This window comes from Pristis pectinata, chromosome 37, assembly GCF_009764475.1.
Source record: "Pristis pectinata isolate sPriPec2 chromosome 37, sPriPec2.1.pri, whole genome shotgun sequence".
In the NCBI taxonomy this organism is placed as follows: domain Eukaryota; kingdom Metazoa; phylum Chordata; class Chondrichthyes; order Rhinopristiformes; family Pristidae; genus Pristis; species Pristis pectinata.
Window position 1 is genome coordinate 11,578,332 of NC_067440.1, and position 16,887 is coordinate 11,595,218.

Below are 16,887 nucleotides of genomic sequence, written 5' to 3' on the forward strand. Positions count from 1 at the left end.
ACTTTATTCCTTGGAGCGTAGAAGAATGAGGGGGGATTTGATAGAGGTTTACAAAATTATGAGGGGTATAGACAGAGTAAATGCGAGTCGGCTCTTTCCACCTAGATTAGGAGAGAGAAGTACGAGAGGACATGGCTTTAGGGTGAAAGGGGAAAGGTTTAGGGGGAACTTCTTCACTCAGAGAGTGGTGGGAGTGTGGAACGAGCTGCCATCTGACGTGGTAAATGCAGGCTCACTCTTAAGTTTTAAGAATAAATTGGATAGATACATAGATGGGAGAGGTCTAGAGGGTTATGGACTGGGTGCAGGTCAATGGGACTAGCGGAATAAAGTTTCAGCACAGACTAGAAGGGCCGAATGGCCTGTTTTCTGTGCTGTGGTGTTCTATGGTTCTATGGTTGCTGTGGATTGAAGTGCAAGGGCTGGAGGCCACATGGTTCACTAACTGGGGTGCGAGAGACAGGTCACTGTGGTACCTGCTGCGGCCAGCGATGTGCGGAGGAGGTTGGGGTGGGGTGGGGGGAGAGGGGTTGGAAAGGGCCGTGGTGGGCGCCCGCGTCTGACCCCACGTCCCGTCTGCTCCCCCGCAGGGCGAGAAGTCAGCGGCGCTGGAGACGATACGGCCCAATCCCCCGACCAGGCTGGGCTTCCTGCAGGCATTGCTCAGCAGCAAGGCTGTCCTCCGGAAAAGACGAGAACGCAGCCGAGGTACCGGTGAGGCCACCCCCACCCCCACCCTCCCCTCCCTCGAGCCCTGGAACCTGACCCCTTGCCTCCACAGCATTTATCCCCCCTTCCCCCCCACCTCCGTCCACCTCTCCGTTTCCTATGTCTGATTTAAGTCTATGAGGGCAAGTATCTGGGCCAGTAAAAATGGGCCCAATGGCCTGATTTTCTTTCTGTTCCCCTGTGCGGTGAGTCGGTTGTGGGGGGAGGAGGGGGAGGGGGGTCAGAGAACTTCAAAATTGAGGAAAAGGACCTTGCACCTGTTACAGAAGCTGGGAATGCAGCAGATTGTGTGGAATACCCAGACACGGTCCACCTTAGGTCCCGTCCGATCCAAAACCCTTCCCACAGGACAGAGGGTCACGAGTAAGTCAATGCATGGACATCCGTTTTCACAAGATCACAAGACAAAGGAGCAGAAGTAGACCATTCGGCCCATCGAGTCTGCTCTGTCACTTCACCATGAGCTAAACTATTCTCCCATCTAGCCCCAGTTCCCGGCCTTATCCCCATATCTCTTGATACCCTGACTAATTAGATACCTATCAATCTCATCCATAAACGCCCCCAATGATCGGGCCTCCACAGCTGTACGTGGCAACGAATTCCATAAATCCACGACCCCTCTGGCTAAAGAAATTTCTCCTCATCTCTGTTTTAAACGGGTACCCTCTAATTCTAAAACTGTGCCCTCCTGTCCTGGACTCACCCACCAAGGGAAACAGCTTAGCCACATCTACTCTGTCCGGTCCTTTCAACATTCGAAATATTCCTATGGGGTCCCGTCTCATTCCCCCTTTTGGAAGTTCTGGTTGAGTTGGTTTTCTCCACCCCTTCCGGAACATTCTACACATCACGGGCTCACCTGGGGAGGCTTCTCTCCTCCACACCCCGATCTTCTGCAGACAGGCCCTCCTCAAACCCGTTCAGGAAGGCGAACAGCTCCATGGTCTCCCCTGCCTCGCTCCGGCAGAACGGAATTTCCCTCAAGTGCCGGGGACTTCCAGTGGTCCCTGGGTGTTGGAAGTTCTCCCCAGTGTCCTGAAGACAACTCAGTCAGAATCAGGAAGGAAAAGAGAGAGACGTGTCCCGGCGACCGGTGGGTACCTCCGCCTCTGAGCGGCCGAGACTGGTCTCGGGGCCCAGACACCGAGGCTGCGGTGCTGAGGGAATGCCGCTCTGCCGATGGCGCTGTCTTCCAACTTCAACTCCTCCTGGTCGGACGCTACGAATCCCGCTGCCGCCATCTTGTTGGAACAAGGGGAGATCCCACCGGGGAACCATCAGCGGGAGCGGGCGACTTGCTCGCTGTCACGCTTGTGGGATCTTGCTGTGCACCCACCAACGCCCGCCGCTCCTACGAGGGTGACTGCACTCCGGCGGTCACTCCCTGGCTGGGAGTCCTTTGCAAAGCCCCAAAAAAGGCAGAAATAGAAAGAGGGGTCCCCTGTATCCTTAGAGTTGAGAGGCTGGGAATGGAGGGGTGGGGGTGAGGGGTGGAGATTCCCTCCCACACTAATTTCTAACCCTTCTTTTATTTCCCAGCAGGTTCTGGACCAAAGCACAGAGCAGTGGTTGCAGCTCATTTTGAAGGTAATTCCTCTAATTGTTAGTGGGATCTTCCTGTGTAATTTTCCTGTCTAACTGTGTGTGTTTGTGTGTGTGTGTGTGTGGGACCATCCCCCAGTGAGGGTCAGTGTGTGTGTGGGGGGGGGGGGGGGACCGTCCCCCAGTGAGGGTCAGTGTGTGTGGGACCGTCCCCCAGTATGGGTCAGTATGTGTCTGTGACCCATCCCCCAATGAGGGTCAGTGTGTGTGTGTGTGTGTTTGTGTGGGACCCGTCCCCCAATGAAGGTCAGTGTGTGTGTGTGTGTGTGTGTGTGGGACCCGTCCACCAGTGAGGGTCTGTGTGTGTGTGTGTGTGTGTGTGTGTGTGTGTGTGTGTGTGTGTGTGGGACCCGTCCAGTGTGTGTGTGTGTGTGTGTGTGGGACCCGTCCACCAGTGAGGGTCAGTGTGTGTCGGGGTGGATTAGCATGAAACACTCTCTCTGCTGCTGACGTTTCCTCCTGTTCTGATTTCCCTGCAGTGCCTTCTGTTACCGATAATGGAATATACATTGTTGAGAAAGGTAGGTGTTTAACCGTGCATCCGTGAACCGTTCTGCTCTATCTCTGCGCTCTAGCCCTGTCCGGCCATTTTCATTTCGAGGTACAGTCCCACAGGGTGATCCCCTCTCTCCCCCCTCCTTGGGGAAGAGATCAGCCAATCAGCTGTCAGATTTTTCTAATCTCATAACCAATGTCAAATTTCTCTGAGGGTCATGGGTCTAATCAACATCTGAGCCCAGGGAGCGTCGCGCTGTCGGAGGGACGGTGAGGAGGCTGCTGCTCAAGTTCTGGCTGCACTTCAGCCCGACGCTGCTGATCTACGGACACCCCGTGCGGCGCGGGGCGGGTCGCGCGGGGATCTCCTGGTCGGTCTTGTCCTGGGCCTGGCCATGCTGGCCATCCACGGGTCCCAGCAGCGGGCAGCCGAGGTTCCGGCCGGTCTGCCTGCCTGCCTGTCTTCTGCGCGCGCGCGGGTGTCCTTGGAGAGGGAGCGCGCGGTATCCGCGGTCACCCTGGTTGAGTTCCGCGCTCGGTGGGCCCCTCAGGGGATCGCGTGTGTCGTGGACGGTGAGAATGCGACTCTTCTCTGAAGTGTTGCGTGTGCATTTAGCAGGTGTTAGTGTTATTTTGCTGTAGTTATGTAGATGTGTAGTTTTTTCTCTCCCTCTGTATTAGTTGTAGTGTATTGACACTGGTTGTCCTTTTGTAGTGCTTTTAGTTAATAAACGTTTATATTTAAAAAAAGGGGCGATGAGGAGGGAGTGCCACGCTGCAGCGGGGCGGTGAGGAGGGAGTGTCAAGGCTGCTGTTTCGCAGACAATCAGGGAGTTGTCCCCCATGCTCTGACCTGTGAGTTTCCCATCAGTGACAGAGCTGGTCTAACTATAATCGCACTTCAGGACCTTGCTGTCATCACGCTGCCTCCTGTCCCTCTCTGCTCTCACACTGCCTGCTCCTGATAACGGCTGATGAGTGGCTTTGTATGAACTATGTGGGTCAAATGTTCCTTCCCCTTCCTTCCACACACACTTCTTGCCAGAAACAAGCAGCAAAATCACATCTCACCCCTGCTCCATGCTGAGCTTGCTAACCTTTGAGGTGGCTCAGTGGTGAAGCAGGGAGAGCCACTGCCTCACAGCTCCAGAGACCCAGGTTCGATCCCGACCTCCGGCGCTGCGTGTGTGTGTGTGTGTGTGTGTGTGTGTGTGTGTGTGTGTGTGTGTGTGTGTGTGTGTGTGTGTGTGTGTGTGTGTGTGTGTGTGTGTGCGCGCGGGCGCGCGCATGTGGAGTTTGCACATTCTCCCCGTGACCATGTCGGTTTCCCCCCGGTGCTCCGGTTACCTCCCACGTCCCAATCATGTGTGGGGTCAGCGGGTTAATCGCCCGCTGTAAGTTACCCCCTGCATGGGTGAGGTGTAGAATCTTGGGGGGAGGAGGGTTGTAGTTGATGGGAATGGGGTAGAATAGAATACGATTAGTGTAAATGGGTGCTTGATGGTCAGCACCAACTCGATGGGCCAAAGGGCCCTCTCGTGTGCCCTGTGGCTCTGACTCAGTGATAACAAGTTGCTCCCAATCGCACCCAATCAGCAGTTGAATGCCCACTGCATTGCAGAAGTACAGAACACACAGGGCTTCAAACATGGGCTTCCTTCCCTACCAGCAGGATGGATCAGGGTGAACCAATAGATGTGATGTATGGTTTCTTTGGTATTAATCAAAATTAGAGCACTTGGGAGTCCTAGTGGAGGATTCCCTAAAGCTTAACTTGCAGGTTGAGTCGGTAGTAAGGAAGGAAAATGCAATGTTAGCATTCATTTCGAGAGGACTAGAATATAAAAGCAAGGATGTAATGCTGTGGCTTTATAAAGCGTTGGTCAGACCACATTTGGAGTAATGTGAGCAGTTTTGGATGCCATATCTAAGGAAGGATATGCTGGCATTGGAGGGGTCCAGAGGAGGTTTACGAGAGTGATCCTGGGGATGAAAGGGTTAACGTGTGAGGCACATTTGATGTCTCTGGGCCCGTACTCGCTGGAGTTTAGAAGGATGGGGATGGGGAAAGGGTCTCATTGAAACCTACTGAATATGGAAAGGCCTGGACAGAGCGGACGTGGAGAGGATGTTTCCATCAGTGAGAGTCCAGGATCCGAGGGCACAGCCTCAGAATAGAAGGACATCCCTTTAGAACAGAGATGAGGAGGAATTTCTTCAGCCAGAGGGCGGTGGATCTGTGGAATTTGTTGCCACAGAGGGCTGTGGAGGCCAAGTCATTGGGTGTATTTAAAGTGGAGGTTGATAGGCCCTTGATTATTGGAGTCGATTAGCATGGAAACAGGCCCTTCAGCCCATCTGGTCTATGCCGATCAAGATTCCCATTTAAGCTAGCCCATATCCCTCAACCTTACTTATCCATGTACCTGTCCAACGGTTCTTTTAAATGTTGTTATTTTTACACACTTCTATCACTTCCTCTGGCAGCTCATTCCACCACACAGACCACCCTCAGGGAGGAAAACGTTGCCACTCAGGTCCTATTAAATCTCTCCCCCCTCACCTTAAACCTGTGTCCTCTCGTTCTTGATTCCCCAACCCTGGGGAAAAGACTGTGCACATTCACCCTGTCTGTGCCCCTCATGTGTTTTATACCCCACAGTCTCCTACGCTCCAATGAATAAAGTCCACAGCCTGCTTCAGCCTCCCTCCACAACTCAGTCCCTCGAGTCCCGGCCACATCCTCGTAAATTCTCCCTCTGCACTCCTTCCAGCTTAAGGGTGTCTTTCCTACAGCAGGGTGACCAGAATAACTGAACACAATACCCAAATGCGGCCTCACAGTGTGTTATACAACTGCCAACATAACGTCCCAACTTCTATACTCCAGTGCCCTGACTGATGAAGGCCAGCGTGCCTAAAACCTTCTTCACCGCCCTGTCTACTGTTATACCATCTTCGGTTGCTTCAGTTGAACAGGCAGCCCATCAGCTTCAGGGTTATGCTCCTTTGTTCTAAACTTCCGCACCAGGGGAGTCACCTTCTCAACATAAGCTCGTATCAGGCTCCCTCAGAATGTCGTGTCCTTCAATAAAATTGTTCCTTGGTTTTCAAACTTCTGGTGAATAAAGGCCAATCAACTTAATCTTTCCACACGAGAGTTCCATTCACGTGGAGAGTCTATGACGTGAGTACTCTCACTGTGTGTGGAACTCCTCCTGAAGGGAGGGGTTGTTGCTGCAACTCTGGGTGGAGTCAGCACTGTGGCGTCACTCCGCTGTTATAAGACTATTGAATGGTCCCCTGGTACGAGAAGATGGTCTCTTGACTTCACAATCTACCTCGTTATGGCCTTTGCACTTTATTGTCTGCCTGCACTGCACTTCTCTGTAACTGGAAACACTTATTCTGCATTCTGTTATTGTTTTTGCTTGTTGTAATGAAGTGATCTGTATGAACAGCAATGCAAGACTAGTTTTTCACTGGACCTCGGTACATGTGACAATAATAAATCAATTTACCAATCAGTGGCAGCAGGGGAACAGTCGACGTTTCGGGTGGAAGCCCTGCGTCAGGGTTAGTCTTTGTTGCAGTTTGCTCGGGGAGACTTTCGAGTTGTCAATCTTTTAAGGGAGCCTTCACTTTCTATGCCACCTCCGGGTACAAGATGAGTCTGTGAAAGGCCTTTATTTTGTTCTGGTCTTGGAAGCGTCACGGGAAGGGTGTCAAAGGTTACAGGGAGAAGGCAGGAGAATGGGGTTGGGAGGGAAAAAATAAGTCAGCCATGATCGAACGGCAGAGCAGACTCGATGGGCCGAATGGCTCCATCTGCTCCTGTTCCTTGGTCTTGTGGTCACTTGGGGAATAACCGGACTTGCACAGAGAGTCAGAATATGTGTGTAGTTTCCAGATTGGAAGGCTCTGACTGGGATGGGCTATCACCAGGATCGAACACTGGGGCCCAAGGTGTTCACAACCTACATTGCAGATTTGTCTGAGTGTATCAAGTGTAAAGTTTGTTAGTGACATAAAGCTGGACTGAATGGGGAATGCGGGGGGTAAAGGCAGGGGAGGGGAAAGAAGAAGGACCCAGCAGATGGAGTATCGTGTGGGGAAAATGTGAGGTCATAAAAAAATCGGAAGGCGGAGTAATTTTTCAGCTGGTGAGTGATTGAAGATGCTGGTGTTCAGAGGGACTTTGATCTAGTGCATAAATCACTTCAAGTTAATGTGCAGGTACAATGATCTTCGACTAATGCAAACAGAGTGTTGCTTTCAATCCAGAAGGATTTGAGTACAAGACCAGAGATATCTTTATCCGGTTATGTAGAACCTCGAGGAGTCCGCTCATGGAATATTCTGTGCAGGTCTGGTCTTCCTGCAGAGAAGGATGTCCTTGCAATAGCAGCAGAGGTTCAGCAGTTTGATTCCTGGGATGGTAGGTTTGTTGTATGGGGAGAGACCATGCTCTCTAAGGTTTAGATTAATGCAAAGAGATCATGTTGAAATGAGCAGATTCTTACGGGGCTCGGCAGGGTAGGCTCAGGGGTGACAGGGGTGTCTAGAACCAGGGGTCACGGTCTCAGAATAAGGGGGTAGTCATTCAGGCCAAAGATGGGAACACACCTTCACCCAGAGGGCAGTGAATCTCAGGAACTCTCTCCCCAAGAAGCCAGTGGAATCTCAGCTGCCGAGTATATTCAGGGCAGGATATAGAGTGGATATAGAGTCACAAAGCATAGAAACAGGCCCATTGGCCCAACTGTTCCATGCTGATCAGGACATTCCTCTAAGCAAATTCCACTTGATTGCCTTTGGCCCAAGTTAAGTGGGCAGTAAGTTCTGTTTGATAGTCAATACTGATGTTAACATTACCCAATAGTGATCTGCAATATTGAAAGGTAAATGCTCTTCTCTTTCTGAGTGTGGATGTTAGTTGGAATTTAACCCAAAGACCTCTTTCTAAGACTACTCCCAGCCTCAATTAAAGACATTTTTGATCCAGATTAGTCTGTTCAATGCAGGAGTTTCACAGGTAGGACAGTGAACAGCAGGGCCCCGGCAAATGCTGTAGAACAGAGGGCCCTTGGAGTACACGTATGTGGTTCCCTGAAAGTGGAGTCACAAGTGGTGCAGAAGGCATTCGGCACACTGGCTGTCATCAGTCAGGGCACTGAGTACAGCAGTTGGGACGTCACAGTGCAGTTGTACAGGACGCTGGTGAGGCCGCACTTGGGGTATTGTGTTCAGTTTTGGTCGCCCTGCTATAGGAAAGATGTCATTAAACTGGAAAGAGTGCAGAAAAGGTTTACAAAAATGTTGCTGGACTGAGGGACTGAGTTATAGGGAGAGGTTGGACAGGCTGGGACTTTGTTCCTTGGAGCGTAGGAGACTGAGAGGTGACCTTATAGAGGTGTATAAAATCATGAGGGGCATAGACAGGGTGAATGCACACAGTCATTTCCCCAGGGTTGAGGAATCAAGAACTAGAGGGCATAGGTTTAAGGTGAGAGGGGAGAGATTTAATAGGGCGTGAGGGGCAACTTTTTTACACAAAGGGTGGTATCTACATGAAATGAGCTGCCAGAGGAAGTGGTTGAGGCAGGTACAGTAACAACTTTTAAAAGACTGTTGGACAGCTACATGGCTTGGAAAGGTTTAGAAGTTTATGGGCCAAATGCTGGTAAATGGGACCAGCTTGGATGGAGTACCATGGTCGGTATAAATGAGTTGGGCCGAAAGGGCCTGTTTCCGTGCTATGCAACTCTATGACTAAGACCAAAGGATATGCAGAAACAGCTCTGAGGAATTCCCAAGATACCTTCACACGGGATAGGGGTTAGTACAGGAAAGTGCGGCGGAGTGTAGATCAGCTGTGACGGAGACAAATGGCCTGACCCCTACATATCAGTGGGTCGTGGGGTTGGGACGTGGGTGAGGACTTAGTTCCCACCACCTGAAGCCCGGGGGTGCTGCCAGGTTTACCTGGGCAGCTTCCCCAGCTGAATGCAAAACACTGGCCAACTCCTGAGTGACGTGTCCCATTTCTTCAAACACGGTGAGACGCCGTTCAATCTGGCTCGCTTGGGGACTTGGTGCAGGTTTTCCAGAATGACGGATGTTATTCTTCACCAATGCCCCAACGCACATTGAATTCATTTGTTCTTAGTTACCTGTAAAAATTCTGCAGATGTGATTATCTGGGTGCTTCGGTTTCCTCCCACATTCCAAAGACGTACGGGTTAGGAAGTTGTGGGCGTGCTATGTTGGCGCCGGAAGCGTGGCGACACTTGCGGGCTGCTCACAGAACACTACACAGAAGATGCATTTCACTGTGTGTTCCGATGCATATGTAACTAATAAAGATATCAGATCACATTTTTAAAATTCTTATAGTCAACCCCACGGTGCCAGAGACCTGGGTTCAATCATGGACTCTTGTCTACACTTCCCACTGCCTTGGTAAAGCAGCCAACATAATCAAAGACCCCACCCACCCCAGAATTCTCTCTTCTCTCCCCTCTCCATCAGGCAGAAGATACAAAATCCTGAAAGCACGTACCACCAGGCTCAAGGACAGCTTCTATCCCGCTGTTATAAGACTATTGAACGGTCCCCTAGTACGATAAGACGGACTCTTAACTTCACAATCTACCTCGCCATGGCCTTTGCACCTTATTGTTTGCCTGCGCTGCACTTTCTCTGTAACTGTGACACTTTATTCTGCATTCTGTTATTGTTTTCCCTTGTACTACCTCAATGCACTGTTGTAATGAAATAATCTGTATGGATGGCATGCAAAACAAAGTTTTTCACTGTACCTCGGCACATGTGACAATAATAAACCAATTTACCAACTTTTATTTACCATTTTGCCTCGGGTCCTGTCTGTGTGGAGTTTGCACGTTCCCCCGTGACCGTGGGGTTTCCCCCGGGTGCTCCAGTCCCTCCCACATCCCAAAGACATGAGGGGTCGGTGGGTCAATTGGCTGCTGTAAATTGCCCCCCTAGTGCGTGGGTGAGGGGTAGTATCTGGCGAGACGATGGGAATGTGGGGAGAATAAAAATATGTGACTAATGGTAGGATTACTATAGATGAGTGAATTGTAATTGGCTTATTATTGTCACATGTACCGAGATACAGTGGAAAAGCTTTTGTGTGCATGCCATCCGGACAGATCATTCCATACATCAGTAAATCAAGGTAGTAGAAAGGATATAGTGTTGCAGTTACAGAGAAAGTGCAGTGCAGGGAGAGAGTTGGTGCGGACTTGCTGGGCTGAAGGACCCGTTTCTGTGCTGTAGACTCCGTAACTCCTCAGTGTTACACAGTGAAACAATAATTTCTCCCGTTAGAAGAGGTGTGGGAAACCGGAGCAGGTAAGATTCTAGTGAGCACAGGCCACAGATCCAGGTGAGTGGTTGGGAAGCGTGGACCCCAGTAAGGGAAGCCCATCAAACTTCACCCAATGAGCCAGATGCCGAATCCTTGGGAGTTCCAGATAGCAGACTATTGTACAGCAGGGAAACAGGCCATTCGGCCCACCCTATGCTGACCACTATGCCTCTCTACTCTAATCCCACGTGCATTAATTCCACATCCCTCTATGCCCAGTTCATTCAAGTACCTGTTCATGTGCCTCTTAAATGTTGTTCCCGTTCCTGCCTCCATCTCCTCTGGTTGCACATTCAAGAGAACAACTACTCTTGTCGTGGAAAATTGTTAATGACACCTAATGCCTTCTGCCTGCAGATGATCCAAATCCCCCCACTCTCTGCATATTCGTGTGTCTGTCTAAAAGTCTTTTAAACGTCCCCGTCGTATCTGACTCCACCACCACCCCTGGCAGCACATTCCAGGCACCCACCACTCTCAGTGTAAAAGAACTTACCCCACACATCTCCTTTGAACTTTCCCCGTCTCACCATAAACGCATGCCCTCTAGTATTCCGAAGCTGGGAAAAAAGATACCAGCTGTCTACCCTATCTACACCTCTCACAATTTTACATTTTTACCAGCCCTTAGCCTCCCACGCTCCAGAGAAAAACAACCCAAGTTTGTCCAATCTCTCCTTATAGCTCATGCCCTCTAATCCGGGCAGCATCCTGGTGAACCTCTTCTGCATCCTCTCCAAAGCCTCCACATCTTTCCTGTAATGGGGGCGACCAGAATTGAATGTAGTACTGCAGATGGGACCTAACAGGAGTTTTATAGAGTTTGAGACAAGTATTTCATTTGCTGACGGACACAGTGAGAGCCCCAGTCACAGTCCCTCCATCCCACGGGACGGACAGTTTACAAAACCGATAATCATCTGAGCCTGGGTGTTGCCTGCAAGGCCCAGCACTTTGCAACCCTCACCCACTCCAGCTCCCCAGAACTGAGGGACTCAATGGTGCCAGGTACAAACTGGACTGGGAATGGATTGGCAGAAACAGGCCCTTTGGCCCAACTGGTCCATGCCAACCAAGATTCCCACCTGAGCTAGTCCCACTGGCCCGCATTTGGCCCATATCCCTCTAAACCTTTCCTATCCGTGTACCTGTCCAAGTGTCTTTTAAATGTTAATATACCTGCCTCAGCCACTTCCTCTGGCAGCCTGTTCCACACACAGACCACCCTCTGGGTGAAATAGTTGCCCCTCAGGTCCCTTTTAAATCTTCCTCCTCTCACCTTAAAGGAAGTCAGCAGAACAGCAAGACTTCCCTGGTTGTATTATTGTAATTATTGGCACATGTGCCAAGGTGCAGTGAAAATCTTTGTTTTGCATGCCGTCCATACAGACCATACATTGAGGTAGTGCAAGGGATAAGCAACAACAGAATACAGAATAAAAATGTTACAGTTACAGAGAAGGTGCAGTGCAGGCAGACAATAAGGTGCAAGGCCACGATGAGGTAGATTGTGAGGTCAAGAGTCCACCTTATCGCACTAGTCATATAACAGCGGGATAGAAGCTGTCCTTGAGCCTGGTGGTACGTGCTTTCAAGGCTTTTGTATCTTCTGCCAATGGGAGAGGGGAGAAGAGAGAATGTCCAGGGTGGGTGGGGTCTTTGATTATGCTGGCTGCTTTACCGAGGCAGCGAGAAGTGTAGACAGAGTCCATGGAGGGGAGTCTGAGTTTCTGTTATGTATCTGAGCTGTGTCCAGAACTCTCCGCGGTTTCTTGCGGTCCCAGGCAGAGCAGTTGCCGTACCAAGCCGTGATGCATCTGGATAGGAGGGCTTTCTATGGGTGCATTGATAAAAGTTGGTGAGGGTCGATGGGGACGTGCTGAATTTCTTTAGCCTCCTGAGGAAGTAAAGGCGCTGGTGAGCTTTCTTGGCCGTGGCATCTAAGTGGTTGGACCAGGATAGGCTATTGGTGATGTTCACATCCTAGGAACTTGAGGCTCTCAACCCTCTTGACCTCAGCACTGTTGTAAGTTCCTGGAACAGTTTCTTCTGGCACATTTAGCCCATCGAGTCTGTGTCCTGCCCTGAGTGGGGGCAATCCCATTATTCCCAATTCATAGAGTCATAGAACAGTACAGCACAATACAGGACCTTCGGCCCACAATGTTGTGCCGACCTTTAAACCTTGCCTAAGACTATCTAAACCCTTCCTCCCACATATCCCTATTTTAAATTCCTCTGTATAGCTTATCTAGCAATCTCTTGAATTTGACCAATGTACCTGCCTCCACCACCGCCCCAGGCAGCGCATTCCATGCCCCAACCACTCTCTGGGTAAAAAACCTCCCTCTGATATCTCCTTGAACTTCCCACCCATTACTTTAAAAGCCATGCGCTCTTGTATTGAGCATTGGTGCCCTGGGAAAGAGGCGCTGGCTGTCCACTCTATCATATTCCTCTTAATATTTTGTACACCTCTGTCATGTCTCCTCTCATCCTCCTCCTCTCCAAAGAGTAAAGCCCGAGCTCCCTTAGTCTCTCCTCATAATGCATCCTCTCTAAACCAAGGCAGCATCCTGGTAAATCCCTGCACACCCTTTCCAACGCTTCGATATTCCTCACTGGTTCCCTTGTGGAGGAAAATGATTGACTGATTCCATCTCCCCTACATCCGGAGAGGTCCACACCATCGCCGCTCTCCGCAGAGCGACTTTGCCCTCTATCCCGATCTGCTCCCCCATCCCTAGATCCTGCTAACAGGAACAATGTAGGAGGGACGGTGAGGAGGGAGCACCACTCTGCGGGGGGGGGGAGGGGGAATGACATGGAGGGAGCGCCGCGCTGCAGGAGGGGCGGTGAGGAGGCAGCGCCGCGCTGCGGGAGGGGCGGTGAGGAGGGAGCGCCGCGCTGCGGGAGGGGCGGTGAGGAGGGAGCGCCGCGCGGCGGGAGGGGCGGTGAGGTAGTCTGTTGCACACTTGGAGGTGTCTTCTTTCAGGACAGAATTTAAACTGAGCACCTGTCTATCCTCAGGTCTAAACCCCACCTGTCTGTGGAATTGTCCCAGGGACCACACTTAGCTGGGTCACTGAGTGTGGCATCTTCCTGTGCATTAACTGACTCCTGCATTGCCTTCAATAGCTCACTGTGAGCCACCTTGGGAATCATTACTAGCCTCACAGACGTGTTAGCATTTTTCTTTGAGGGTTTCCCATTGGGAGGAGACGGTGTGAATGACTGATGTCTGATTCTCAGGAGGGATCATCAGGCAGTGGGCAGAGAGATCGTTCCAGGCCAGACCCCGCCCCCTGAGCTACAAACAACATGACGGGCGAGATTCACGGTGATGAGGGAAGGCATCTACTACGTGTACAGCCAGGTGTGTCCCGGCTGGTGGGAGAGTGAACGCCGACTCTGGGCCCAGACCCCAACGCCTCCAGTGTAATACTTCACCAACCTTCCTCCTCCCTCCCCTACACCCCTCCGGCCCCCACACCCCTCCCTCCCCTGCACCTCTCCAACCCCTGTAACCCCTCCGGCCCCCACACCCCTCCCTCCCCTGCACCCCTCTGACCCAACGCCCCTCCGGCCCCTGTACCCCTCACCGTCTCTGTAACCCCTCTGGCGCTCCCCCCTCACCATCTCCGTACCCCTCTGGCGCTCCCCCCCTCACCCCCCTGGACACGCCTGCAGACAGCTGGGTTAACGTTGCCCCTGTGCTCACCCCTCGGCAGGTCCACTGCGACGACAACACCACCGCCTACCTGAAGCTGGACGTGAAGGTCGACAACGTGGTGACCTTCAAATGCCTGCAGGGTCTCCCTCCCACCCCGGTCTTCGGGCAACAGCTGACTGTCCACTCCTGCCAGACCTCGGGTCTGGTGAAGCTCACCAAGAACTCCCGGATAACCATCTACAGCATAGCTGGAGTCCGCCTGAAGACGAGAACCTTCACCTACTTTGGGCTGTTTAGACTTTGAAGGGGCCGTGTCCCTGTGTGTGAGTGAGTGTGATGGGACCGGCTACAGGCCAGGGGAACAGGCACTCTCGCGGACAGAACCTCCGTGCTTTAGCCCAAGTTTAACCCGAGACATCTGTCCTTCAATTTTAATCGGCAAGACAAGGAGCAAGGTTTGGGTCACGGTCGCTGGATGTTCTTACACTCTGGGTACATCCTGATTCACCCTGTACCATTCAACCCTTGTGCTTTCTGACGCAGGGCCGTGGGGGGTTTGGGTTCAGCTGGTTTTTGGGAGGGAGTTCGCTTCTGTCTCAGTCTTTGTGGAATTGGTTCCTGGGCTCCTGTTGCCGTAAAGCACAGGAATAGAGAGGCGCTGGGGGAGGGGAGCTCTGGGCGTATTGTCATCTCCCCCTGTGGTCAACCCGCCCCGTATCCAAGGTTGGTCCTGCAGCAGTAGCGGGAGGGGGGGGGGTTTGGGGGGGGGGCGACGGTGGGCTGTTTTACACCCCCTGGGTTTCTTCCCCCTCCCCCTTCAATAGAACTGGGGCATCGTTCCCCAAACACCTGAGGGGTTACAGAGTGTTCCCAACTTTGCCGGTTTGCCAAAGAATTTTCCGGGGATTCAGTCCATGACTTGGTCCCAGGAGGACGGTCACGGAAGGGGAACGGACAGAGGGAACTGGGCTGCAAGCAGGAAACCCCATCCCCCTGCATCCTCTGCTTGAGCCCTTCCTTGAGGCAGCGTCAGGGGAGGTGGGCTCGGGGCAACTGAGTGGGTCTGGACAGCAAGCCAAGTGCTTTCCCATTGGTTGTGGGGAAAGCAAGGCGGGACTCCCTTGTGGATGGACGAGTGGGGTAACCAATGGTATTGTGTTGGAGCAACACACAAAGGCGCCCCACGGGTCGGGCAGCATCTGTGGAGGGAGATGGACAGTCGACGTTTCGGGTCGAGACCCTTCATCTGGACTGGAAACAAAGAGGGGAGATAGCCGGTATAAAGGAGTGGAGCAAGAGCTGGCAGGTGATAGGTGGTGGGTGGGGGGAGTGGGAACGGTGTCAGAAGCCGAGGGGTGAGAGGTAGTGTGTCGAGGGGGGTGGGATCCTGGGACCTGAGGGAATCCTAGCTGCCAATCAAGAGCAAGGTATATCTGCCATGGGTTTGATCACTTGCTTCGACTCCGAAGGTCGGAGGATTTGGAATACTCAAGAGGATGAGAAAAGAGAGGAACATGGGCCACCCCTCAATGTCCTCAATGTCCACCCCATTGTTCCTCCAACAAGGATACCTTACCACAGTTACCCATGCCCTTGGTGAGACCACACCTGGACCACTGGTCTTGCTTGAGAGGGAGTTCACCGGACCAGTTCCCGGGAGGCAGGACTGTTGTTGTGCGGAGAGCTTAGTTTTGCTCAGAAGTCATTGAAAGGTACAAACTTCAGACAGGCTTTCCCCTGCCTGCGGGTTTTTAGGAACCAGAGATCCAGGGTCAGGATCTGGGACGGAGATGAGGAGAAATTTCTTGGAATCCTCTTACATAGAGTCTGTCACTGAATGTATTACCGGAGACGCGAAGATTTCTATACGAAAGGGATTTGGGAGGGTTGGAATGGGTAAGAGACAAAGATTAATGTGTTAGAGAGGAGTTGAAGTTATTTTAACCCAGTACTACAGTGGGTAGAGCTGCTGCCTCACAGCTCCAAGGACCCCAGTTCAATCCCGACCTCCGGCACTGTGCGTGTGTGTGTGTGTGTGTGTGTGTGTGGAGTTTGCACCTTCTCCCTGTGACTGCGTAGGTTTCCCCCAGGGGCTCCGGTTCCCTCCCGCATCCCAGCGACGTGCGGGGTCGGTGGGTTAATTGGCCGCTGTAAATTGTCCCCCTACTGTGGGTGAGAGTAGGTTACAGGGAAAGAGGTGGGGGGGGGGGAATGGAATGAGAGCTGGCATAGACTTGACGGGTCAAATGGCCTCCAGTGTCCTAAGGGAACGCGGGTAACAAGAATTCCTATGTCCACCCGGCTCTTCCCCCTCCCACCCCTCTCCTCTTCCATCCCCCTCCCTCCCTCCCAAACACTCCTGTCCCCCTCCTCCACACCCGCCCACCCCTCACTGCACCCCACTTTCCATTGCCTCGCCCTCTTGCTCCGAAGCCCACCTCCTCTTCCTCCCCCTCTGCCACCCAGCCCCTATCTCCACCTCCCTACCCCTCCACTTCTCCTCCACCTCCTCCCCCTCCATCCCCAACACCTCCCCTCCTCCCCTGCACCCAATGTCTCACCACACCCCCTCTGCCGTTCTCCGCACCCTCCCTTCCAACCCCTTCCCCCACTGCACCCCACATCCATTGACCAGCACTGATCGCTCTCCCGAGATCTTATATTTTCTGAATTATATTATTTTCTATTTAACCTTTGCTGTCTGTTTTTGGGGCAGGTTGGAGATGTTCCTCCCCGCCCTCACACTGATCCCCAGCCCCTGTGTATGGGGTGGGGGGTGATGATCTTCCTTTGAGGAACCTGGGCAGGTGGATCCTTGGGGTTCACGGTGAGAATCACGAAGGAGGTAAACTCCACGAGGGGTAAAAATGGGTTGGGTGGGGTAGGGACTAACCCCACCACCGTCCCCCCCCCCCCAAAAACTCTCAGTTGATTGAAAAGCCAAAATACTGCAGATGCTGGAAATCTGGGATAAAAACCATAAGAAATA

General features: G+C 52.2%; 1 protein-coding gene across 8 annotated transcripts in view; it reads left to right on the forward strand.

Annotated features, from left to right (window-relative positions):
- The window catches only part of LOC127586716 (uncharacterized), a 26,030-nt gene extending 11,925 nt beyond the window's left edge, over nt 1-14,105 (forward strand). For 3 of the 8 annotated variants that reach the window (XM_052044880.1, XM_052044875.1, XM_052044879.1), the window contains 5 exons: nt 591-714; nt 2,272-2,319; nt 2,814-2,855; nt 13,478-13,601; nt 13,957-14,105. In XM_052044880.1, coding sequence (XP_051900840.1) covers nt 591-714; nt 2,272-2,319; nt 2,814-2,855; nt 13,478-13,569 — 306 coding nt within the window. In that variant the 3' untranslated portion in view covers nt 13,570-13,601; nt 13,957-14,105. Of the gene's footprint in view, nt 1-590; nt 715-2,271; nt 2,320-2,813; nt 2,856-3,580; nt 3,685-13,477; nt 13,602-13,956 lie in introns of those variants that run through there. The other 5 variants (XR_007958723.1, XR_007958724.1, XM_052044876.1 and 2 more) reach the window with 5 other exon arrangements.
- The last annotated feature ends 2,782 nt before the right edge of the window (nt 14,106-16,887 follow it).